At 46.7% G+C, this 27,205-nt stretch overlaps 1 protein-coding gene across 3 annotated transcripts in view; it reads left to right on the plus strand.

Moving 5' to 3' along the window:
- The first annotated feature begins 2,768 nt into the window (after positions 1-2,768).
- CACNA1C (calcium voltage-gated channel subunit alpha1 C) overlaps positions 2,769-27,205 on the plus strand; it is a 647,070-nt gene continuing 622,633 nt past the window's right edge. For all 3 annotated transcript variants that reach the window (XM_037846263.1, XM_037846264.1, XM_037846262.1), the window contains exon 1: positions 2,769-3,442. In XM_037846263.1, the coding sequence (XP_037702191.1) occupies positions 3,394-3,442 (49 nt within the window). In that variant the 5' untranslated portion in view covers positions 2,769-3,393. The remainder of the gene's footprint in view (positions 3,443-27,205) is intronic.

Genomic DNA, 27,205 nt, shown 5'->3' on the forward strand with positions numbered 1-27,205 from the left:
TGTATGTGTGTGTGTGATTATCTGGAGTCTTTGTGGAACAGCAAGGAGGCTAGTGTATTAGTTCCCTGGGGCTGCCGTCACAAATGACAACACACTAGGAGGCTTTATGTATCAGAAATGTATCCTCTAACCGCTTTGGAAGCTAGAAGTCTGAAACTGAGGTGTCTGCGGGACCACGTCCGTTTGAAGGCTCTGAGGTCAAAGGGGTGCCATGCCCCTCTCCCAGCTTTCGGAGGCTCCGCAATCCTTGGCTTGTAGCTGTGTCACTCCAATTCCTGCCTCTGTCTGCGCATGGCCATCTTCTCTCTGGGTCTCTGTGTGTCCTCTCCTCTTATATGGACACCAGTAATTGGATTTAGGGCCCTTATCCAGTATGACCTCATCTTAACTTACTGCCTCACACAAAGAGCTTGTTTCCAAATAAGGTCACATGCACAGGAACCTGGGGTTAGGACTTCAACAGATCTTTGGGGGAAACACGATTCAGCCCACCACAGATAGCTTGACTGGAGCAAGAGGGAGAGCCATCGGAGAAGCAGTACATGGCGGTTCACACAGGTCCTTGTAGGCTACTTTAAGGACTGTGTTAGTCAGGGTTCTCTAGGCAAACAGAACCAACAGGAGATATCTGTAGACATGAGATTTTATAAAAGTGTCTTACACAACTGTGGGGATGCACAAGTCCAAATTCTGTAGGGCAGGATGCACAAGTCCAAATTCCATAGGGCAGGCAGTGAGCTGGAAACTCCGATGAAGGTTTTCGATGAACTCCCCAGGAGAGGCTGGCTGGCTGAAGAAGAGAAATTCCACAGGGTGGGCTGCGAGCAGGCACTCTGATGAGGGTCTTCAATGAATTCTCAAGGAAAAGCTGGCTGGTTGAAGAAGTGAAAGTTCTCTCTCTTTTCCCTTAAAAGTCTTCAATTGATTGGATTAAATGCAAGTGATTGAATTATCTCATGGTGGAAGACAGACCCTTCATTGATGTAATCAGCCACAGATGCAATCAGTTGACTGATGATTTAATAAACCAGCCTTCTGGTTTATTAACCAGCCACAAATGTCCTTGCAGTAATGGTTAGGCCAGTGCTTGCTTGACCAGACACACCTGGGTACCATCACCTGGCCAAGTTGACACATGAACCTAACCATCACAAGGACCCTGGCTCTTGCTCAGTGAAATGGGGAGCTATTGGATGTGTGTGTGTGTGTGTGTGTGTGTGTGTGTGTGTGGTTTGAGCAGAGGAGTGACATGACATGATATTTTCAGTGGGTCACTCTGACTGTTGAGAGCAGACCAAAGGGGGGTAAGAGTGGACCAGGGAGACCAGTTAGGAGGCGACTACTGAAATCCTGGGGAAGGATGATGTTGATTCAGCCCAGGGTGGTAGCAGTGGCGGAAGGGAGAAGCTGTCAGATTCTGGATTTAGCTGAAGGCAGAGCCAACAGGATTTCCTGATGGACTAGATGTGAGTGATGAGACACAGACGGGTCAAGAAGACTCCAGGATTTTGGCCTGAGTGACTGGAAGGATGGGGTTGCCTCCCTCCACTTAGATGGGGAAGGCTGCGAGCGGAGCAGGTTTGGCAATAGAAGACCAAGAATCCAGTGCTTGCACATGCTAGGTTTGAGGTGCCTGTTAGACACCAGTGAAATGAGGGGTTGGCTGTAGAATATGAGTCTAGAATTCAGAAGAGAGCTCTGGGCTGGAGATATAAATTTGGGAGGAGTCAGCATATAGACAGTAGTTTCAAGCCATGGGAATGGATAGGATCTCAAAGGGAATGAGAGTGGACGGGGAGAAGAGGAGGTCTAAAGCCGGAAGGGAGAGGTTTTCCCAAAGAGGGAGGAGTGGTAGGCTTTGGGCAAGGGCTCACACAGCCCCACTCTAGCAGTGCCCGGGCCTGCAGGGGGTGCCGTGGACCTTGCTTGTGGTTGCAAGGGTTTGCTTCCCTGGGAAGGAAGGTGTTGGATAGATTCCTGCCCGAGTGGCAGAAATAATTAAGAGAAGTAGGTAAGAATTTCCTTGTAGAACACGTGCTCGGCTGCCTCCAAGGAATTAGAAAACCTGGGTCTATTAATCTAGTCAGACATCTGGGCACCACTGCCTTGCTTAGGAGGCTCCGCCCCTCGGGCCCTTCCTCTGACCCCCTCCCCTCTCCCCATCCTTGCATCTATATGTCACTTCTACAACCGCTCTGGTTATCATTGATCAAACAGAATCACGGCTCATTTCGCCGTTTGGTTCAATGGCCCGTTCTGAAAAGAGACTCCGGGATTTCGGCAAATTGTAGCCCCCCTTCTTGGAATTCCGCCCACAGAGGCCTTCCCGTCGTGGTGGGCCCCGCAGGCACCAGCCGGGGCGGCCGAGGATAACGCGGGCGGGGGGCTGCAGGCGGGCTTGTGTCCGCGCCGCGGGCCCTCGGCGGTCTCCGCGCGCCCCCACCCTCTCCAGGGGCACCCCACGCAGCCCCTGTCCCCTTCCCCACCGCCCCCCCTCCTTGACGTCATGTGGGTAGAAAGGCGCCGCCGAGGGCGCCGAGCGGGTGCCCAGCTTCGGGCTCCGGGCGGCGCGGACCCCGCGACGTCCGCCCTGCCGGTGCGCCCTGCTCCCTGCGCGCCGCCGCCGCCACATCTGGAAGCGTTCAGCGCGTCTGGTCCGCGCGCCGGGCGGGCGCAGGGGAGGGCGCGGGCGCGGCGGGCCGGGCGGGGACCGGGGTAGCGCCGCGCTCTCTCGCGCGCCCGGTGTCTCCCTCTCGCTGCCTCTGCAGAAACAGCTCCCGGCCAGAACGGCGCTCGGCGCGGCTCGGCGTGGCCAGGAGAGGCCCGGAGCGGCAGCGGCATCGGCCCCCGCGGCGGCGGCAGCGGCGGCTCTCCCTCCCCTCTTCGCCGCCAGGAGTTGCTGGATCTTCTTGAAAGAAAAAAGCCGACCAGGGACCTCGGGGAGTATCCATAAAGAGGGGTGCAGAGACGTCCTCGTCCTGCTGGCCCGGGAGAGCCCCTTCCTCCCGCGTCTTGGGTGTCCATTGCTCCCCCTCTCCCCTCCTTTCGCTCCGTCTCTCTCGATTTCTCTTTTCAAATGGTGTAGCCGCCAGAGGTGCGGGGCTCAATTCTTGGAAGGGGCCCGGATGTACGGAGGATGCATTACAATTTCACTCAAGGAGGCAGTAGTGGAAAGGATCAATTTTTGGTGTTTGATGCAATAATGGGAATCAGGTAATCATCAGAAGGGAAGAAGAAACACTGCAGATCCACAGCTGCCTTGAATTTTGCACGAGAGCCGCCGACCTCGGAGGAGGGATTCGTCCAGACCGGCTTGGGGGTGTTTTTTTGTTTGTTTGTTTTTTAATTTCGCCCTCTTTTTGGCTTCTCCTCCTTGTAAACAATTTTTGGTCAATGGTCAATGAAAACACGAGGATGTACATTCCAGAAGAAAACCACCAAGGTAAGCCTAGCCCCACCGCCCTTGCCGGGGGCTCCAGCCGGGTCTCCCCACCTTCTCCTCCTCTCCCCCGCGCCCAGCCCAGCCGGCTAGCCCGGGTGCTCAGGCCGCGCTCCCCTCCGCCCCGGGGTTGGTCCTTGCGGAGTTTCCCGGGGCCGCGTCCACGAGGGACGCCCGGCGGCGTGGGCGCCTCCGCCTCCGAGCGCCGGGGAGCCGGCGGGACCCGGGCAGGAGCCGTCTATGCGAGACGGATCGGAAAATTCCCGCCCCTCCCCCGCCTTGTCCCCGGCTTCTTCTCCCGAGCATGTGTTTCCTATGAAATTCCAGGCGAGGGGGGGAAAAGTTCCCCAAGTGTCTGCTTCTGCCTCGCCTTCTCGCGGTTTGCCTTGAAAGCCGAACTGCCTGGGCTTGGGGAGGGGGTGCCGGCGCCAGGAGCCCGGCGGGCCTCGGGCCCCCGTGACCGGCGAGGGACCGCGGCCTGGGGTCCTTCGCCACATTTGGGGCGCGGCTGGGAGCAGGCGCGCGTAGACCGCACCAGGCCGGCCCGGCGCCTTTTGGTCACCCCCAGGCTGCCCCCGCGCGTCTCCTCTCTTCCTGGTGCCCCTTCCCTGGGCACCGCACTCCAGGTGACGAGTGGGGGCGGGGATGCAGATGTGAGCCTCAGCGTCTCGCTGTCTCCCTCACTCTCTCTCCCCGGCTCATCTACACCCACCCACCTCTCCACTGCCGTTGACCCCGAGCGCGCCCACGCCCCATGTGTTCTAATTCGCGCCCACATGTGGGCTTGCACCTGAGGATGCAAGGGGTGAGAATTTGGGCGGCGTGTGGGCTTTTTTTTTTTTTTTTTTTCATGTTTTAAGGAAATAATAAAAGGGTGTGACGCGCTCACGCGGCTCCATACTATTGCCCAGTATTTTATGAGCATCTCCATCCTTGGCATCACGTGTCACCAGCTCCCCTGTGATGGTGAAAGGCGTTCGGTTAACTCCCCGCTTCCTGGAAACTTTCTCCCTCTCCCCTCCCCCCACCACGTATTAACAAGTTGTTATTTTTTGACATCGCTCAGCGATTAAGGTTGTAATCGGGTATAGATAAAGTGGGTTTGCTGGAGTGTCAAGTGTCTTGCAACCTCCAGTTTCATCTCTGTCTTCTCTCCAGGGCTCTCTGTCTCTTTGGGTGTAGCCTCTCCCTCCTTTTCTCTCCCAGTTTCCCAAGCCTTCCTGATTACACTCTTCTCACCATCTCTTCCTCCAAATACCTGTCACCACTGGTCTCTGTGACTTCCTGAGCTACTTGCGGGGTGAACCCCAGAAGACCTGCTTGGTGGAAGCCGTTGTCTTCATGGCTCTTTTGCTCAGCCTCCTCCCTCCTTTTGCCCCTGTCTCCACCATATGGGGACAGGGCCAGAAGCCGCTAACCAGCCTGCCTGCCATCCTGAAACTGATTTCAGGGCCAGTTGTCCCTCTGCTTTCCAGCTTTGGGTGGCAGCATGGGGATTTTGCCCTTCTTTGGTAGGAAAAATTTTGTCAAGGTTCTAGGGTGAGCCAGGGCTTTGGGGTCCCAAGGGCAGCTTCTATCCCTGGATCTCTCTTCCCTGTCTCCCCCCCCATCCCTTACCTGTTTCTCTGTCCCTGATGGAGTAGTGGATGGATTAGGAGGAAAGGAAGGAGAAACATAAAAAAAGGTGATGTTTTTGGAGAGTGGGGATGTATCACTCTGCTCCAGGAACTCAGCACCTGCTTGCTTGGCCCACCTCTCAGTCTAACAACCTTGAAGAGAAGAGCTCTCCAGTACTAACATTACTATTATTGCCACTGGCTAAAACATATTATTATTTGCCTCATAATGATCCACATAGTGATCATCTTAAATAGTTTACAAGGTCTCCTTAGTGCAGGATGAACCTCTTCTTCATCCATTTCCTTGCTCTGGTAGACTCCTCTCTTTTGCCCTTTACCCCATGACATCCCGCCGTGTCCCACCACACCCAAGCAGGGAAGCAAACATTAAAAGTAGGAGCGCCGATTCTGGAGAGGCTCGTGAGGAAGATGGAAGGAGAGGGAGCCGGTGGTCGGGGGCCCTGCCTTTCCAGCAACATGCCAGCAAACGCTATGGCAACCCGAATTCCAGTTCTCTGCCTTGGAGCTGCAGTGATTATATAATTCACAGGAGCAATTGTGCCTCCGTTCCTAGATGCGGTTCTCAGGTGGAAGAGCACCAGGGTCCCTGTCCCCCACTCCCCTCCATTTTCCATACCCTCTTCCTTGGTCTGTTGGCAGTGCCCAGATTGCCCAGGTTTTTTTTTTCTTTTCAGGGGTGGGGGCAGGGCAGTGGGAGGTGAGGAGGGAGAATGAGTTTTTATAAGAAAGAGGTTGTTGCTGTGGCTTAGTAACTGAAGAGGTGAAGAAACATGATTGGGGGTGAGAGTTTCAGGAGACAGAGAGAAAAGGGGAGCCAAATGTTGACCTCAAATCAGTAATGGTGATGGACCCAAGTTGGAGAACCAACCAAGTTGCCCATGCCCGGGGCTTTGAGATTTGAAGGCGCTGAATGCATCGCCTTTTCTCCCCCAGTGTTTTGATGGGGTGTGCTTGTGTGTGTGCTTGTGTGTGTGTGTGCATGTGTGTGCGCAAACGTATGTGTATGTGTGTATTTTGAGGGTTGGGGTATGGAGGCCCTTGGCCAGCACATTAGAGTAGTGTGGAGGGTCCCTAAAAGACTGGCTTCGGGCCCTGGGTTTTGGGCTGGGGGTGGCCCATGTGGGCCTGGCTTCACCTCTGGTGCCCCCTCTGTGCTGGAGCCGTGTCAGCCTCCCACTTTTCTGCGCTGATTTTCCATTGCAGGCTCCAACTAGCAAGTGAGTTTCTTAATAGTCACCAATTTAACAAACACAACATCAGAATGTCCCTTATCTGCTGGAGTCAAGGCAGAGGGGAGAAACGTGTGTTCTGGGAGTGGAAGACACACTGTGCTCTTCTTTTAACTACTTAGCAATGCGGCATAATAGCAATCATCGTAACAAAGTCATAATAATAATGATCACAGTGAACTCTTTACAAATGGTCAAAGAACAATGTGGCTTGCACCTTGGCTTGTGCAGGTTAAGAAAAGCAAGATCTGAGCTCTTCTTTCTCTGGATACAGCATGGAGAAAACGAGAAAGAGGTATTTAGGTACATAATACTGTTTCCTAGTACTGCTCAAGTACTTTCCGATGTATCAGAATACTACATAATAGAATATATTAAAAGGAATCAATTATTCATTTCCATAGAGCATAGGCTAACAGTATTTGAATGTGTGCCTATACACACACACATGCACACGCACACACACACATGCACACGCACACACACACCCTGAATAAGAAAAGCTATTTTCAATAGATTACACAGAGCCTGATGCACTTCAGGGACTAGGGGTGTTGTGGAGAATAGTGGCAATGCAGGCCCTGAAGGTAATCGGGATGCTTCTGCCTCATAATGTCAAGTGGCAAGTTGTTCTCTGCAGGTAGATGCCACAGGTTTGGCACTTGGCAAAGGAAACGGTTAGCCGTTAGCTCCCCCTGCCCCCAGCTGTCTGTCTCTCTCTTTCTCTCTCTCCCTCCCTCTCTCTTTCTTTCTCGCTCAGCCCTGGTGATGACTGAGGACTTGAGGTTCATTTTCTTTATGGTTTCAAACAGCTGGAGGTGGGTTCTTCTGTGAGTACGACTCACTGAAGAGGCCCGAGGGGCAGACTGATTGGAGAGCTGGAGGCCCTGCCCATCGCTTTGCCCCCACTTCCTACTACAGATCCTGGCTCATTGCAGGGGCTTGATATATGACTGACTGACTGACTGAATGAATGAATGAATGCATGAACAAATGAATGAATGCTGGCCCGGCAAGACCCAGAGTGGCTGTGGCTTCTGCCTCTTCCAGTAGATGGTGCTACAGGGCTTAGGAGTCAGGAAAGGGTCGGTTTGGTGAGGAAAGATGTCGGGAGGGTTTGGAGAGAACTTCCCCTCTGTGATGCCTGTTTCATCAAGCAGGCCCCCAGGTAACCCGCCAGGCCAGCGTGCGTCGCTGTGTCACTACCCGCATCAGAGGCCCTCCCTCAGGGACCTTTCCACCATTCTCTAATGAAGACCTACTTTGGATCTTTCCCTCTTGATTGCACACTGTTACCTCAGACTTTGTTTACCTCCAGCACAGACAGCATACTTCCAGGTCCTTGCGGGAGCCCTTGGGGCGATTAGCTGAACTTGTTACGGCCTTATATTAATTTTCTCCCTGATTTACCATGGATGGTTCAGTAACCACAGGGCCCAGTGGTTCCCAAGTCCAGTGGAGCATGAGGTGACTTGAAATTTTAGATCTGGCAACTGTAAACTGTGGCGTTACAAAGCTTGTCATCTCAAAAGTGAGAAGACATTTCCCTAACTTTATTAGGGGGAAAAAAAATCACAAAAACAACTGGGTACACTTCACAGCTGATTTCTGCTTGTGAGTCTGGCTTGGTCTCCTGCTGGGTAATGGCAGAAAAGCTCAGGGGACCGAGGGCAGAAAGTAACTGAGATTTGTTCTAATTTTCAGCACTGTTTTCCAACTCCTGGTGTTTTCTTTTATGTCCTTCCCTTCACTTGGCTTTCTTAGTCTTTGTGGCAAGTTCTGTGAGGTCTGAGAAACCCTCAACGCTGTGTTGAGAAGGGATGAGTGGCTGACAGCACTTTCTTCCTTTTACAGTCATCCTTCCTGCCTGATAGTACAGCTCTCAGTTATGTAGTAGCTGCAAGTCAGCCGACACCAACCCAACTGCTCCTTGCTGTGACTCTGAGATCAGTGCTCAGCCTTCAAATTCAGGAGACAATTTTATTTTCCAACAGGAATGAGAAAAAATAAAAGCCGGTAGGCTGGGAAGCACCTGGAGATGTAACAACAAGACTAATTACCTAAATAATCACGCTGATTTAGCCTGTTTCTCGATTCTGTCCTCTTTGTTGCCTAAGTTACTGTTGGACACTGTTGAGGAGAGTGGGAGACTGATTAGGAAAAAAAAAAGGCATGGGGAATTGTATGGTAAAATATCAGGTGCTAAATATTTAGCGACATAAGCGCTAAATAATCTGATAATGAAACAACACTCCGAGTCATGGCTGTCATTATTAAAATCATTTATTAAACACCTGTTTACATGTACCTCAGTGTTAGATACCGTATAAAACAAGTAAAACTGACAGGATCCCCCTGGGAACGGGAAAGCTTTCCAGAGCCGTTTCCAAACCAGGTGCATAGACTTTAACTGAATCCGTTGAGCAGAAAGAGCAAAATGGAGGGACAATTAATGTGGTCATTTGAACCTAAAAACCAGCTGCTCCGGAATGGGCTGCTTGGTTGCCCAAGACGAAGCTTGGCAGACCCTCGTTGCTCCTTTCCCTCTATGGTTTGGGAGTGCTGGAGGCAGCTGCTTATGGGAAGAGGGGCCTGGAATGGGTTCCCTGCTGCCCCTTGACCTTCACCAGCCTCACTTTGAGCTGGTGCCTCGGTTCTTGCCGTGTGCAGTGTGCACTGTGTGGGTGGGCTCACAGATAGGAGATTGGGAGCCCGCAGTGATCTCACAGAGAAGCGGAGTTGTGAAATGGCTGGGGTTGCAGACCACAGGGGAAGGGAGGAAGGGCCCAACTGAACTGGGGTGTCTGCAGGGGGAATTTGGGGAACAAAGTTATAGGTCATAGGGGGCACTCAGCTACTACTTGTGAAATGAGATTAAGTTTAAGTAGGGAGGGATTTAATGGGCTATGAGAAGCACAATTTGGGCTTGGAGCTCAGGAGTAAAACAAAGGTTGAAAACAGGTCCTTACTTCCCCAGAGGCCAAGGGGACCAAAGAGAGAGTTAATCTGGCTTTGGACAGAGGATGAGGAAAGGAAGGGTTAATGGCAAGAAACCAAAACCTCTCAGTCCCTCCCTCTCCAAAATCCACAGAGCATTACTCTCTATAACTGAGTCATTTTAAGATGATCTTCTTGTGCTGTACCCTGTGTTGTGTGTGTGTGTGTGTGTGTGTGTGTGTGTGAGTGTGTGTGTGTGTGTGAGAGAGAGAGAGAGAGAGAGAGAGAGAGAGAGAGAGAGAGAGAGAGAGAGAGAGGGAGAGGAGGGGGGCTCTAGACTCTAGACTCATGAACTTGGCAGGGATTGTCAAACAGACATAGAATAAATATGTCTCTTCTGGAATTGACTTTCTAGGATCAGACTTTATGGGTAAAAGGAATCTTAGGGACAAACTCTTTGCATTTCCAGCTGAGAAAAGGCTGCCTCCTCAAGGGTCACTCAGGCAGCCCTTCTGTCCAGGCTTGTTATCCTCCTGCCTTCTCTTGACCACACTTGGCGTATGTTATCAGCCCTAAAAGAGTGGAATTGCTTGGTATTTCTAGTTAAATTTTGCCTAATACCCTCCCAGCCTCTCCCTAGTCTTCTCACCCCTCCCCCAAATTTTGGACTGACAAAATTATTTCTGTGATATTCAATTTAGAAACTGTGTGTGTGTGTGATCTATCATTGGAAATGTAAAAAAATAATTACTGATTACTTAAACTACAAAGTAAAAGTTCATAACACATCCACAAGAGACCTATAAAATTCAAATCAGTTTTGTCTGCAACAGATACACCTCCGAACCTTTTGCATTTGCTTGCTTCCTTTCTGCCTCGATCCAGGTTGGTTTCAGCCCCTTCTGGGGAGTGGGGTGGAGGAGAGGAGAAGCGAGGCTGTGATGTAGAATTCCCTTGGCAAGCCGTGGGTTGGGTTTCGCTGCCTGGCCAGCTTTGCTGTTGACCAAGGCGCAGATACACGGATTAGCTCCAGGGTAGAACCCGTAGGGACGTTTAGGTCACAGCTGGCTGGAACAGGACAGTCCGCCGTGGACTCTCCTGGAGTTGGGAGAACAAAGCCTTCTTCCTGCTTCCTTGGCAGGGTCTTCTAGGCTCCCCTACTGGTCCCAGGAGATACTTAACTATGGAGTAGTGGTTTCGGTTCAGCACATGGAGGAGGATGCGTCTAGGAGCTGGCTCTGACTTTCCTGTCATCCTTGAAGCCCTGAGGTTCACTGGCTGACTTGCTTGATACTCTTCTAAGTCGTCTCTGGAAGGTCTTTGCGGCTCACTTGGTTTAGCTTTAAGACAGACTCCTGCTTGGAGAGGTGGTCTTTGAGATCCCTGGAGGGAGCCGCCATTCTAGAACATAGCCTTGCAATAATTTCATGAAATATTCAAGCTGCCAATTTGCCGACGGGTTTCTTTTAATACACTCGGCTACATTTGGTGTTGCCTGCTTGAACCTAGCAAAAAGGAGAATAAAATAATCTTGTCTCCTGTCCTTTAGAGAACCAAGCCAAAATCCTGACAGTACATGAATATTCTCCCCCGTCTTGCCCGTGGGCAGAAATGTTGACTTGATTACACAGTTTAGCTCTATTTACTTTATAACCATTGTGTCATGTTCAGTCATTTATATTGTTCCTTTTTTTAACTTCCAAAATAATCCTACAAATTGGGCTAAAACCTTTCGAAGATGTTAGCCCAAGTAAAAAATAAATGAATAAATAAAAATAAATAACGCTACAGCTTGAGAGGTGACTTGGGTGGGAGCCTTTGCCTTGATCTCTTTCTCTGGCAGTTTTGAAGGAATTGAGTCTCATTCCTTTCATCTGTAAAATGGAGATAATAATCCTTAGCCAGTCAACTTCACGGGGCAGCCCCATCACAGTGAAACCCCAGTGGGAGAGTGAATGTAAATTATTCTTAATCTCTTCATCAGAGAGCAGGGCACTGGAGTTTGAAAAAGCAACGTTCAGAGCATTTCAAACAACTCTGTAGGTATTGTTGGATGGGTGGCATTATTCAAAAGTTCAAGGATGGAAATGGGAAGCAGAGAGAAACAGCCTGAGGTCACGTGGCTGATAGGATACCAGGACAATCAGAGAAGTAGTAAAGAGTTAGTCAAGATAGGCCTTATATCTTGGCGTATCGGGGATGTAGTGGTCTTTTTTTTTTTTGACAACTGTCAACCAATCTGCAGCCAGAAGAACCCCAGAACGGAACAGTGGGACCATCTAGACTGCTGTTTGCCAACCAGGGGGTCAGGAATTCCTTATGCCCAGCAGCTGTCCACCCGCCCTGCTGCCGTCTTCCCAGCCATGGTGCATGGTTCCTGTTTTCTGCCTAAAGTCCAAAGCCAAACTGGCCAGAGACCTTTGATGGGTCCAATATCTAGAAATAGGGCCATCGAGAGCGGGAAGGGCACCACCTGGCAAACAAACATCTCTTCACTTTCCAGCACGAGGACCCCAAACCTAAACACCTTTCCCCAGTACAGGAGGACAGTCTGCCTGGAAAATAAAGCTTTGCTTCAAAAAAGTGGACTTTCGAAAACATGCTAATTTTTTATTTATTTTATTTATTTTTTTAATTGCAAAAGTGCCAAAGGTTTGTAGTTAAAGAGAGGGGACAGTTCCATATAATAACTTGAGGCACTTATCAAAATAGGAAAGGGCTTTAATTGGACATTTTAAGTGACAGGATTAGCCTTTAGTTTCCAAACACAAAAATAGTATCATCAGGTGCTGGGAAATGTTTGCATTTAAGTTTGCACCCCATCCCCTCCCCACCTCTGGCCCTATGATCTTTGGAACCACCCAGATTTTTATTTAATCATACTTTTTTATTGTGGAATATAACATATATACATAGAAGTGATAATTTTCCAAGTGTAATTTAACAAGGAGTTAGAGAACAAATTTCAAAGAATGTTATGGGTTACAGTTCCACAGTTTCAGTCATTTCCTTATTATGAAATATACACAAAAAGGTAATAACTTTCAAAGTACCATTTAATGAGCAGTTATATAGGAAATTTCCAAAAATGGTATGAGTTACATTGCCATAGTCTCAAGTTATTTCCTTATTGTGAGATATAACATATATACAAAAAGGTGATAACCTTCAACTTACAATTTAACAAGTAGCTGTAGAGCAAATTTCAAAGAGTGCTATAGTTTACATATGGTTTAAAGGTTTAAAAATAAACTTTATTGAAGTATATTATCTCCCTTTTTATATTTTTGAACGGGCAGGAGTGAAAACTGCCATTTCTTGACTGTCTATTGTGTATTAGGCAGTGTTCTTGGTGCTTCATGTGCTTGATGTCATTTACTCCTTACCCCAATCCTGCAAAGCAGGTGTTGATGTTTGTCAGATGAGGAAACTGAGGACTAAAGATCTTAAGTAACATGGCCAAGGTCACCCGGATAATATTGGAGCAGGGAATTAAACCCAGGTCTGTTGGATTGCCAATGCACTAGTTCTTTTTCTTTTTTTTCTTCGTGAGGAGGAGGTGGAAGAGGAACCTACTTCCCCATCTGTCTTGGAAAAATGACCTTGGTTTGATGTGCTTTGTGGGAGCCCCTGCATCTGCTGGTCACATGTGCTGATAAGCAGTTGACTATTTATTCTTCCAAGATGGCAGCCATGCAGTCATTCTCCACGGCATCTCCTCATTTTCCCACTGTCCAGCTATTCCTTCATTGCCGTGTGGCTGCCTGGGCCCTCTTCAGCTCTTCACATCCCTCTGTAGACCTTAAGGGCAGACCTAGAACAGCCAGCCTTGTCTTTGAGATGCCCACTTCCTGGCATGGGCTTGTTTCGCTGTCCATTCGTGGAATGTCTTCTTAGTAATTCCCTCCTGGAAGAGATACTCTCCACTCTAAACAAGATGCCGATGAATTCTGGGGTCCCTGGACTTCATGTCTTTATTTATTTATTTTACCTTTTAAATATCAGCTTCATTGAGATACAATTCACATACCCTAAAATTTACCCCTCCAAAGTGGTTTTTGGTATATTCATAGTTATGTGACCACCACCACTAGTTAATCCAGAACATTTTCGTCTCCCCATTAAGAAACCCCTCATGCCCATTGGCCGCCACTCTCCTTTCCTTCTGTCTCTTGGCTCCTGGCACCCTCTCATCTGCTTTCTGTCTCTGTGGGTTTTCGTGCATTACTGATAACAGTGATAATTCTACAGCTGGAGCTTGCCTTAGTCGTCTAACTGCGGGCAGCCCATCTCACGCACTTCAGACCTAGATATGTTATGGCAATCTGCATAAGAGATGGAATTAAGAGGAAGTGCATGAGATTAATTAGGGATCTGGACATCATTTGGAGTTGGGGAGGAGCACTTTCTTCCAATTACACAAAAAATGTTTTAAAAATTTTTTTTTCTTTTGAGTATCTCAATAAAGCTAAGGCTGTACGTCTGACCTACCAGTGGTTGAAAATGTTATAAGGTTATAACATCTAAGATGTTATAGATATATGTTACCTATGTTGTAGATACATCTATAGATAGATGCTATAAGGTTATAACATATCAGATGCTATAACATATAAGATGTTAGAAGAATTTTTATTTATAAGAGCCTGCTTCCTTGTGTGGCTCCCCAAATTTGAATCATGTGAGATGGGAATACAGCATTGGAAATCCCGCTGTGCCAGGAGGGAGGTTCTAGTATTTTTTCTGGGCTCCCGTTGTCTGTATCAGAAATTTGACTTTAATTGGGTGTTTAACAATCTAGCAGCTGCTTTTTGATGAGGCGTGACTGTCATCCCCTCCATTCTAAAAAATGAAGGGCTCTAGATCTGGATTTCCCTCCGTGGCAAGTGGGCTTCATAATGTGATGGGAAATGGATATTTGTCAAGACACTGCTATTTAGTCCGTCTGCCTCTGTCTGCCTGTCTGTCCAGTCCAGTAGTGCCTCGTGGACAGTCACGAGGACTCTGGGGAGAGGAGCTTTTCCTTCTACAGGTGGTCGTGTCGTGTCCTCCTCTGTGGGCCGTGCAGAGCGAGGCTGCCCTGTTCAGAGGTGCAGCCCCTCCTGCCCCAGCGCAGCTGAGTGGGTGAGGGGCCTTCTGTCTTCCAGCCTCCAGGCTGCCTGCTGGGAGGAGTGGGGTCCCAGGGGTTCCTGCTCCTGGCACATCTGAAGCCTAAACAAAGAAGAAAAACAAACAGGGTTGGGGTGGGGAGCAGAATCAGGAAAAGAGGAAGAGAAAGGAGAGAGCAGGGACTGAAAGAGCCACAGGAAATAGTGACACTTGGTGGGCCCTTTGCTGTAGATGGACGACTGAATTAAATGACTTTGGAGACCCCCTTTCCAGTCGTGGGGTGGCTATTTTTCTTTGGTCATCATTTTACTTAAAAGTAACAACATCACCTTACATTTTGATTGTTCTTTTATACCTTTGAAATCCTTTTCTCATCTACTGCTTCAATGGATCTTCAAAAGAATTAAACTCTATGGAGTAATGGGATGAATTTTATTATTCTTATTTTTCTGATAAGGAAACCTGGGCCTAGAGAATTCGAATAACTTGCCTGGTCAGGGAAGGAAAAAACCTGATATTTTTTGAGGGTGTGTAGTATGTTAGGTTTTCCCTTGGGTGGACACATATGCATTATTTCATTTGTTCCTTATAAGAGCCCTGTTAAAGCTGGGCAGCTTGTTGGTGACAGACCAGGCCGGAATGCCCACTCCCTGACTCCTGGTCCAGTGCTCTTTCTGTAGCCTCACCGTATCTGTCTGTTAGGGCACTGTCTCTGACTTAGGTACAGATGCTCAAGGCTTGAGTTTGCTGAGCCCCACACACCTCCGTGAGCCTGGGCATCTTTTTTTTTTTAAAAACATAATTTTATTGAAATATATTCACACACCATGCAGTCATCCAAAGTGTACAATTGTTCACAGTTTCGTCATATAGTTGTGCATTCAATACCACAATTTTTGAACATTTTCATTACTCCAAAAAATAAAAATAAGAATAAAAATAAAAGTAAAAGAGAACACTCAAAGCATCCCATACCCCTCCTACCCACCTTGTTTACTTAAAAATTTTTTTAATTGAAATATATTCACATACCATACAATCATCCGAAGTGTACAATTGTTTACAGTTTTATCATATAGTTGTGCATTCATCACCACAATCATGTTTTGAACATTTTCGTTACTCCAAAAAATAAAAATAAGAATAAAAATAAAAGTAAAAAGAACACTCAAAACATCCCATATCCCCCCTCCTTCATATTATTCATTAAAGTTTTGTCCCCGTTTTCCTACTCATTTGTCCATACACTGGGTAAAGGCAGTGGGAGCTACAAGGTTTTCACAATCACACGGTCACACCATAAAGCTACGTAGTCATACAATCATGTTCAAGAATCAAGGCTACTGGATTGCCATTCAACAGTTTCAAATATTTCCTTCTAACTATTCTCATAAACTAAAAACTAAAAAGGGATATCTATGTAATGCCTAAGAGTTACCTCCAGAATGACCTCTTGATTCCTTTTGAAATCTCTCAGCCACTGAAACTTGATTTTGTTTCATTTCCCTTCCCCCTGTTGGTCCAGAAGGCTTTCTCAGTCCCAAGATGCAGGGTCCAGAGCCTGGGCATCTTTTGACCCCACACCCAGGTCACTGATTGGTGGGTTCCGCTGGGGCCTAAACCTGGGTGCTTGTGTTTCTTGCAGAATAGCAGAGGTCGGAGTGCTGAGGCAGAGGGGCCGCCCAGGCACTTGGAAGGCCAATGCCCTTAAATTTAATCCACCTTCTCATGTGGGCTCTGCCTTACCTTCCCTCCCTGGTCCTGCACACAGATGAGTCCTGGCCATGTCCACGGCTAAAGTGTTGCACAGGGTCTCTCCAAGGGTCTGTTGCCTCGTCTGGCTGCCTGAGACGTCTTGGGGATGAGCTCCATATCCAAGTGTGTCACAGTGACTCAGGCTCTTAGCTGGTCTGCAGTGGATAGATTCTTGTGTCCCTGTTTTGCAATTACCAAAGAGGCAAATTTTTTGACCTATGCCCAGCTATCTGAAAGACCAAGAGATAAGCCCCTTTTCAGGATAAATTGACTGTGAAATGTTCCTGAAAATGGGGTTATATCATGCTATTTGTGATGGAAACAATCAGTTGTTGCCCCTCCCCCAGATTTGGGATAGTTAGTCTCCAACAAAAAGTTGTTGAGCATTTGCTGTCTATAAGGCAGCTGGCTCAAAGAATCACTGCATTCAGGGGAAACTTGCATCCTACAGCTCCACCTAGCCCCTTCCTTTAACGAGTGTGTAGTCTAGTAGGAGATGAGCTACACAGCAGCAGGAAAGACAACCCTTGTGATCGGAATGAAGGGTCTGCCTTCCATTTGGTAGGCAATGGAGGGCATTTAATGTGTTTGAGCGAGGGGTGGCGTGATCAGAGCTGCTCTTCCAGAAGACTGGTCAGGCGGCAGGTGTAGAAAGAAGTGGGGGAGCTAAAAGAGCAGGTGGAGGGACGTTCCGAGGTGATTGCCATAGCCCAGGCGAGAGAGGAAAGGAGAACTTTTCCCCCCAAAAAAGCCAGAGGGCAAGGGGTCCCTTTGATGTTACCCAGACAGACTTCCTTCCCGAGGTGAGGCAGGGTAGAGTGGATTTGGAGGACAAATGAAAGATGCCCAGCGCACATGCAGAATTCTCCTTAAGAAGGGGATACTAGAAGCTGTGGAGATGGATGAAATTATCAGGGGAGAGAGAACAAAGAAAGGGAAGATATGAGAGGGCTGAAGATGAGGCTGAAGATGGAGCCCTTACGTCTGAAGGACAGGGAGAGGATGAATTGGAGGAGACTGAGGCCAGGTGGTCAGGGAGTAGCGGGAGAGCCTGGCTGCTGCAGGGATGGAGATTGAGGGAGGAGAGTGTGTCAAGGAGGGCATCACTATCCATGTTCCAGGGAAGATGGAAGCAATTAAAAATAAGCCACTGGGTTTGATGATTTAGGCATCATCATTGGCTTTGAGAGGGGTTCGGAGCAACTCTTGCACAGTCAGATTGCATGATGCCGAGGCATGGTGGGTGTGAAGTAGGGGTAGCACATGTCTATCTCTTTTTCTAGACTTTTGGCTGTGAATGAAGGAAGAGGGAAGGAATTTGTTGGCACAGGAGAGCTTGGAAATTCTGGCGAGGGAGGCTACTGATGAAGCAGATCTGGAAGACACCAGTGAGTGGTGGGGTCAGGGGCAAGGAGGGAAGGGTTTAACCCAGGAAAAGGAGGTGGAAATCTTTGTCTTCAGAAACAGACATGAGGTAAGCAGGGATGCAAAAACGCTGAATGGTATTGAGGAAGGGGAGAGCTGAAAGAGGGGTTAGTAGTGGTCTCAGGGAGAGGGTGCTGCATCCCAAGAGAGGGGAGGGCGGCCGGAGGGGAGACTGAGCTTGAGGAGACAATAGGAAGAGTCAGCAGCCAGTGGGAAACAGTCTGGGACATCCCAGAGAGACCACGAAGGGTTCCTAAATCTCAGAAGGAACCCATCTGAGGTCAGGAAGCATGAGTTAGGGGCCTGTAGGATTAGCATTCCTTGAGAAAGTTTTCCCAAAATTAGAGTTTGGCAAAATGAGAGAGGCACTAAGCTAGGTAAGGAGACAACAAAGCCTGGGAGAACTGAGGTATCTGCTGGGAAGAACCGAAGTGGCTGGTAGAAACGAGGGCCCCAGGACACATCATTTTAGTAGGAGTCAGGGAGTCTGAATTCTCCATTGTGCCTCTATTAAAACATGGATTATTTATCCAAATACATGGTTGGCTGTTGAGCTCTAAGTGGATATATACACAAAGGGGCAGGCAGACTTTCTTCTGAGGGCATGGAAAAAGGAGGGTACATGGCAAGCCTAGGTGGTGGGGATGGTGACAGCTTAAGGAGCATAGGCCTAGGGTAATGGAGTAAGATGCATTGTGTGTGTGCACATGTGTGCATGTGTGTGCATGAGTGTATTTACATGTGTGTGAATATGGACGTGTGTGTGTGTCTGTGCACATCTATGTGTATGCAGGAGTGAGTGTATGTGTATAAGGGTAGGTACCTGGAGACAGTGTTGGCTTCACAATTTGGCCTCCTGAGAGTCTTCTGGGTGCTGACACCGGAGCAGACAGCATGTGGCCCAGAGGCATGAGGTTGTGTTCAGGATATGGATGGGAGCAGGTGACATGAGAGCTGGTGTAGAAGTGGATGTCAAACATCAGGCTTTTCACAGGCCTTCACGGGCAGTCATGCACATGTACTTGCCCTGCCAGCCTCTGTCATGGCACAGCAGAAGAGAGGAGGAGTGTTCTGGGCAATCTAGATTGGAAGGGCCAACTTTAGGGATGGTTACTTAGAGAGTGACTTGCCGCCATGTGGCTGCCACTCCTCCACCCCATTCCATCCGCACCAAGCCAAGCATCCCAGGCTGCGGTATCAGCTCTCCAAAGAACTGGTTGGCCTTTGTAGAGTGTTGAAGTGCTGTGATTTTATATCTTATAATTATAACAGAATATCAAATTCCTGCAAACAGAACATTTTATGATGTTTTCTTTATCCTTTCCTTTCTCAACACCCCATAACAAAACTGTTACAAACCACTAGAAAATCTCAGGTTGGATCCTCTTTTAGCCTTGCAATGTCTGGATTTCCCTGTAATCAACAAAAAATATGATATCCTGAATGTTTAAAGAAGGATTTGAGTTTTTTTTGGTGCCAGGACAATGCCATGGAAGGAAGCCCTGCTGGATTGGCTTTGAGTGCACTCTTGACTTAAGAAAGAGTAAATGACCACTCATGTGGGTAGCCAGGAGGTGTCTCCAGGCAGCATTAATGGTCAGGAAGGCCTTTCCTGGTGGAATGGGAAGGCTGCATGTGCCCAGTGTCTCCGGCGATAAGGAGGCCGGGTCCACAGACTTCCACCCCCTTCCACCTCTCTGCACTGGCCAGGGCCTCTGGAGGCAATGGAGGCTGGTTTCATTCTTGTATGTTAGCATCGTTCCAAAAAGAAGCACAGATCTTGACTTCTCCATCATAGCTGCCACTCTGCGTGTTGTCTGGAATGGAGTGTTAGCCCATCATGGTGAACTGCACAGAAAGCCAGTGGCTCTGAGTCTCCCCTGCTGTAAGCTTCTTGGCCCCTGCCTCTTTGATATGGTTTCCCACCCCACCTTCTCTTCAGATGGGCCTGAACATAGGATGGGACAATCCAAGGGGGAGGGGGAGGCTTTGCCTGACAGCATATTTTTTGTGCCTTTCTTGGAGAGGGAAGTAGCACAAGTCTGTCTGTCTGGCCTGGAAATGGTGACTTAGGACAGACCTCATGGGCACTGGTGTGGCTGCCCCTGTGGCCACCGTTCACCCTAACTGGCCTTGTCTGGGAAACCTACTTGCAGAATTTGGCTTTATTCTGAGGAGCCTCAGGGCAGTGCTGACCCTGACTCAATCTCTTGCTGGGTCTGGGCAGCAAAGAGCTTTGAGATTTCTCCCCTTTTTCCCTCCGGAGAGACTTGGGCTGAATGCAATATTTTCTTCTGAGGCCATCAGTTGTGGAGTGAGCTGAGTCAGATGGACAGGTTTCCTCACTTCCAGCTGCTGTCATGCCTTGGATACCTGATCCTCGGCATTTCTTTGGAGTTTGGTTTGGCTTCAACTGAATAAAGGGGAAAAGAAAATCCCAAATAAGAAAATGACCAAGAGAAAAATGTTCTTGGATTGGGTGAGGCACTGGAATGGGCCTGGTTTTCTTGAGAAGTGGGCACAGCTCTTCTTGGAGACATCCATAGGTAGCAGAGGGTATCGATTGCCTTCAGGTGTTCCTGGTCCATGGATGGGCACAAATCAGTGCCGCTTAAGTTTAAGGCTGTGGTCAGTTTGAAAGGGAGAGGATAAAATGGCAATTGAGGTAATCTAATTAGTGTTTTTCAGCCCCAGGAGTAAATGCACAGGAATTTAAACCAAAGACTCTTAGGGAAAAGTTTCTCTAACACTCAAAGACCACATGCACACAAATTCTTTTTTTTTTAATCATATTTTTTTATTTTGGAATATAACATATATACAAAAAGATAATATCTTTCAAAGTATATAGGAAATTTCCAAAAAGTTATGAGCTAAAGCACCATAGTTTCAGTTATATCCTTACTGTGAAATATATATACAAAAAGGTATTAACTTTCAAATTACAATTTAACAAGTAGGTATAGAACAAATTTCAAAGGATGCTGTGTTACAGTTCCACCATTTCAATTCTTTCCTTCTAACTATTCTAATACCCTAGCAACTAAGAAAAAGAAAATTATATAGGGATTCAATATCCATAATCCTTTGTTAAATTCCCTCTTGTCTGTTGCTACCCCTTCCTCTAGTTTAGTCACTTTCCTGAACTTTGGGGATGTGTAGGTAGTGAGCACCCTCACTTGTTCCTGTTGAAAAGGGATGTCAAATTTATGGGAAAAGGGGACACATCTAGTTAATGTTTTTGAAGAGGCTATTGCCTCTGGGTTTTGGGACTTAGCTGGCATAGGAGTTCTCTGAAGGATTTAAGTTTCTGAAGAAAGCTCACAATGTCTTTAACAGGGGCTTGCATGTGGTGTGTGCATGCGTGTGTGTGTGAGAGAGAATTTAGGAGAGAAGGAGTGGGGTGGGGGGAGAGGGAGAGAAAGCCAGGAAGAACGAGAGAGGAGAGAACAGTGTGCCTTAGTGTGAAACCTCGAAAGACAGCATACTGTCACAAGATGTATGTGTATCTGGGAACAAGAAGATCTGTGTTTAGATGTACCAGATGTACCTCTACCTCGTGACTTGCTTTGACATTTTAATCAAATCATTTCCTTTCCCCATGCCATAATATCTTATCTACTTTCCCTTCCATTTAAGAATATGTTTATTAGAACTGTGTGTGTGTGTATGGTCCTTTATGCAATAGCAGCTGTATTTGTAACTTGTAGTATTGTATTTTTGAGGTTCACATGCTTAAAGAGGAATATTTCTGAGCTAAGTTTTCACCAGGAGAGAGTATTTTGGGGGTGGGGCAGGAAGAGTGTAAAACAATACTGGTCCAAGACTTCAAAAATAGTACCTGACAAAACAGGCTTTAAAGGCATGGGGATATCGTGCATTTTGTTGGCCTTTGTATATAAAACTATTACTTTGTATATAAAACTATTGAGAAGGTACTGTAAACTGGGGATGCTTTATCTTAATGCAGGAGATGTGACTAAGAAGCCACACCTACTTCCAAGAAAGTCTTTATGAGAAAGCTTCATTGGCTTTGCATTATTTTCCTTCCTTCTGGTTTTCTTTCCTTATTACTGAAGCACATGATTTTATAGTTCTTTTAGCAAGATCTGTGAGTGGAAGATATCCTCAGTTCTTGTCTGAAATACTCTTTTTTTTTTGTCCTCTTGAAGAATGGTTTAGTCAGGTACAGAATTTTGTATTAGCAGTTATCTTCCTTCAACAATTTGAAGATATTCCACTATCTTCTGGTTTCTGTTGTTGCTGATGAGAAGTCTGCTGTCAGTCCAAAGGAGTAATCACTCTGGTTTTTAAAAAAGATATTCTCTGTATCTTTAATGTTATGTAGTTTTACAATATTTGTGTTAATAAGTAGATTTTTAAAAAAATCTTGCTTGAGACTTGTGAGATACTTCAATCTGAGGATTCATATTGTTAAATCAGTTCTGGAAAATTCTCAGTCATCTTTTCAAATATTGCCTCTCCCCAAGTCTCCTTATTTTATTCTTCTGGAACTTTATGGTTTCAACATTGAGCTTTCACATTCTACCTTTTCGCTTAAATGCTCTTTCACAGTCTGTATTTCATTATATCTTTTTGCTACATTCTGTATAATTTCTTCAATTTTTTCTTCCAATTCACTGGTTTTCTCTTCAGCTGTATCTAACCTGTTGTTTAACCTCTAATTGCATTTTTATTTTCAATGGTTATTTTGATTTCCAAAAGTTCTATTTTCTTCTTTTTCAAATCTTTTGTATTTTTCATTGAGTATTGTTTTTTTTTTCCTTTATGGGTTCCCTTCCATATTTTAGATTGGTAAGCATTTTAATAAGTATCATATTTACAGTCTATTTCAGATTGTTTTCTTTATTCCAGTCCTTGAGGAATGGTTCTCCTGTTTATTGTATCCACTGACTTTCACTGATGATGGATTGTTTCCCTCTGTGACATCTAAACTTTGAGTTTGGCCCATCTTCATTGTGACTTTTTTCCCCACGAGAGTCTAAGCACCTTGGATTGTGGAAGTATTACTATAATGCTGTTTTACACTTGGCTCTGCTGGGCAATTTGGATGGTTTCACTGGTCTGGAAATAAGTTTTAATATTTACTTCTCAACTTGGAGTGTTCACACCACACTAGTCATGAGAAAAATTTTTCACACTCAGATTCTCAGTCAGCGACAAGTGGAACACGTATATATTGGATATACTGAACTCAATGTATGTTCAGGAAACATTTTTATTTTTCTACCATTGCTGCATTCAAACCATCCCTGTTACATCTTCTTTTCCTATCTTTTGACATCATCTCAGGCATAGCTTAGCTTTCCACTTGCATTCAGTTATTAGAACAGTCTCATTTTAATAATTAGGATCCATTTACAGATATTAAAGATTCAGTCTGGTGTGCTTGAAGCTCCAGTCTCATATTCAATTCAAAGTTTCTCCTCTCTGACTACTTCAGGCCTTACCCATAGCTTTCAAATTTAATGGGAAACAGTGTCATGGCCTATTTTTCCCCTTCTAGTTTTTCCTCTCCTTGGTCTTCCAGGATTGGGGCAGAGGAGAAGGATTTAGAGGAAATGGGGCTGAAGTCCTTTTCCTTTTTCGGTGCTGTTTTTGCCTAACACTGGCTGGCCATTGTGCTGTCCACCATGGTAGCCGTTTCCAAATTGGCCCTTTCTTGGTGCACCTTTGTGGATTCTTTGTAGATCCCCGTGGGGCCATTCGTACTGCAGGGTGATGTGGTCTCTGCTCTCCAGACCAGACCCTGGCTGTCTGCTCACCATCCACAACTTCTTTCTGCTGAGGCAGCCCTCTTGGGTGGAACACTTTTACGGTGGCTTGAATCCAGCTACCTTACATGTCATCAGCTCAGCCCAGTTGAGGTGACTGGGAGGTGCAGGCTGCTCCCCATTGTTGCCCTTTCTTCTTGCTCTGCCAACATGGCTTCTCCAATTAGCTTCCTGCCTGGAGAATTCTGACATCCCAGGCCCTAGGGATGCTCCCCTTGGTCTCCATGTCACTTGGCTGGGGAGGAGGATGGGGGAAGCACACTCTGCCTAAGCCCACACCTCATGAGCTCTAGGATCTCCCATAATGCTGTTCCCTTTCTTATATAGGTTGGGTGGGGATTTGAGGGAGGGTTGAAGGACAGCTCTGCAGGGTGGTACCTGTCCAGCACCTCTTTTGTCTGAGGGGAGCTTCCCACTGATTGTTCTTAGTTTGGGGCTTCAACTGGAATTCTGAGGCAACAGGAAAAATCTCAGTCAACATCCCAATCAGGTGAGTAACCATTTCCTCATCTCTTCTCTGGATGGGTGCACAGAGATTTAGACTATTTTTACTGGGGGCAATTGATCCAGGTTCCTGGCTTTATGCCAGGACCCCAGTTCCAGCTTTCTGCTCTCTGGGGTCCCTTAGCTATGTCTCTTGCCCCCTGTAGGTGCTGAAACCCCAATCTTGGTCCCCCCAGGACCCTCACGGTGTTAGTGCCATAGCACATCGTTCCAGCTTTAAGTTCTATGCAATGTAGAGAGAATGAATTCTGTATTCCATGGTGGTATAAGCTTGGCCTGCCATATTGCCAGGACTTGACATTGGCATCTGTTTTTCTTTATAGCCCACTAGTAATACTTCTACCTCTATCACAAGGATGTTGAGAAGGCAAATGAGATAATGGATATGGACAATGCTTGAAAGTAAACCTGCAATACATTTAAGAGAAAGGGATTATTATAAATATACCTCTGCTGAGATGGTAAAGAATTCTCCCTGAACTGGACATTAAATAAAACTATATTTATAAGAGAAAACTCTCAGAAGCCAATGTGACATGATGATATTTAATATTTTACCTGCTTTTTAATGATTGTTTCCCGCTTATGAAATCTAACAATGTCTAGTCTGTCAGACGGAACTTCCTGGTTTTTAGAGTATTTTAAACTTTAATCCATTGTTTCTCTTTTTAAACAACAGTAAGTATAAGAGGTATTTATGAAGTATACATTAAAATATATATGTGGTACATTAGATATCTATTAGTAAAATTGGAATATAGAAGGTACACCAGGCTGACTTATTCTGTCATCCTTGCATAGGGAGCCAAAGACTGGACATGCTGTCAATCATCAATCAATCAATCAATCAATCAATCATGGTTAAGAGGGTGCTTACTGTGAGTTTGGCACTGGAATAAGTGCTTGGCAGAGGCATAAACAAGCATATCAGATTTTGACAGCCATGCATGAAGTGTCTGCTAGCTACCTGGATGAATGAAGCAGATGGGCATTTGCCCTCCTGGAGCTTACCATGGAGGCACTGGCTGAATTGTGTTAGAATTTCTCCATGGTGGCAACCTAGGCACCTTGTTACAACTGTACTAGTTTGAGAAATGAGTGCATCCTCCAGACTCTGAACATGCTGCTCAGTTTTTCACCAAGCTCCAGTATACAGATTGATACCCTGATCACTCAGCAGCTTTGGGTGTAAGGGGGTCAAACATGGTATGAAAGATGTTTTTTTATGGCACTCTAACATGAATTGGGAAGGGCATTTGTGGGGTCGAGTTGCTCTCTGCATCATTGAAGTTTACCTTTGGTTGCCATCTTCCCCTTCTGGGCCCTTTCCGTTGCTGTGAACTTTCTCACTTTTCCCTCAGGTATTCAGGGCTCTTTCCTTTTACCTTTCCTGCCCTCTGTCAAAACAGGCCGTGATGCCCGACAGGCCCCTGGCAGCACTCTCTTTGCCCATGCCATCCCAGGTGTGTCTTGGATGAGCTTGGCTGTGCTCGGCTCTCTCTGGAGGCCAAGGGCAAAGCCCAGGGTGGGAGGAGAATGGAGAGCTCATCGGGAAGAACTCATCAGAGGGAGGCAGGAACTGCCTGTTCACATTTTGTACAAATTTAAGACATTTTATCTCCTCTCTGAAGCCTTTGCATGTTCAGCCTTTTCTCTCATTGTGAAGTGAAAGACTTTGTGCCTTCTCCAGAAACTTCAAGTCTCAGCAAACACGTTCTGGAGGAATTAGTAAGACTAAAATCATCCTGTGGATGCTTTTCCTGAGCCTGTGGGTTCAAATTAAATCAGGCAGAGGATGCCTCTGACATGACATATAGGTTTCAGGTTCTGTGCAGGCTACCTGGTGAACTTGTGGAAAAGGATGCTGAAGTGTAACCTGAGCTCAGGGGGAAAGGGTGCTGTGATTGATGAGTGATGTCTGCCACAGAAGCAGGGTGCCGTGATTGATGAGTGATGTCTGCCACAGATGCAGAATGGGGGTGAGGCACGCAGAACTCCCACTACTCTGGCCATTCCTGGTAGAAATGGGCAGGTGCTTAGGCTGTGTTTAAACTTCTGTTCAGCCAGTTTATTCAATCAATTTGTCAAACAAATAGCCAGTTCATTGAAAAAAAGAGATCACTTGAAATATGTGCTTTGATAAAATGCAGGAAAAAGAAAAAAAGCTTACCCATTTTTAGGTTATTTTCACTTTTTACTCAGGTGGGTTGGTAAATCGTAGAGATCTTTTTAAAGATGAATTAAGTCTAAGAGCTTCTCATTTCTGGTCTAACTTTCTGGAAAGCTTCACTTGATAATACTTTGTAGTTTTATTACATTTTCCTTCCAATTTTTTTTCCCCAAATGTTTCACAGATATTATAACATTTTATCCTCATGTGATCCCTGTAACAGATTCGAATCTACTGTATAGACGGGGAAATTGATGCCCAGAGGTGACCTGACTTGCCAAAGGTAGATGACATGTCATGGGCAAGTGAGGGATTGGCCATGGTCTCCTTCCTTTGCACCTCCATCTTTCTGTGAGTCTCCTTTGGGGTCTTGAGGAAATTTCCATCCATTTTATTACTGTTGATATACTCTCTCAGGGCAGGAGACTGTGTTTGGTGCAGTGACTCAAAATAGCTGTCTATTCCCTGCTTAAGAGGTTGCCCTTTCAACAAAAAGCTGATGAATTAGACCCCACTGCTCCGATAAATACTTTGGGGTTTATACGATGGAAAATTTTGTTTGGAAATGAAAATAGCCCACAGCCATTCATACCCTGAAGTTGTCAGCTAATGCTCTCTGAGTCACCTCTCTCCATCTCCTGGCACTCGTGGGGGGCCCCCAGTGGTCCACCTAGAGTGGCCTGAACTTGGCCATATTTGGTTTTCTAGCGTGCCTTGGCTTTGAAAGTGCCTTTCAACCTGCCAACACCCAAGTGGGGACCCAATTCAAGCAGAGCATTTAAATGGCCAGGCTGTAGAGAAAGCTCAAGTGGAGATGTCCAAGGGATGAGCGGCCATTTACTTAACATAAATCAGCTTTCTGAGTGTGAGCGTCTTAATGCATTCCTTTAGTTATAAACAGTTTAGAGTCATGACGGCCAACATCTTCTCACTCCCTCTCTCCCTAGCCCAGGCCTCCATTTGGATGTATTTCTACAACCAGGGACTTTGATGATTGCAAGGATGGGAAGGAGGCTGTTCTGAAGAATAAAAAGCTGATGTTTATTGAGCCCTTACTCCTGGAGGGTTAGCCGTGCCACGGGTGCTGGCAGACTCTCAAGCACAAGCACCCAGTGGGCAATGTGCTAAACACATCCCACGCCCCACCTCGTTTCATCCTTGTCTCTAGTTTATGAGGTTGGCACGATGATTATCCCCCTTTA

Source organism: Choloepus didactylus, chromosome 8, assembly GCF_015220235.1.
Source record: "Choloepus didactylus isolate mChoDid1 chromosome 8, mChoDid1.pri, whole genome shotgun sequence".
Taxonomy (NCBI): Eukaryota; Metazoa; Chordata; class Mammalia; order Pilosa; family Megalonychidae; genus Choloepus; species Choloepus didactylus.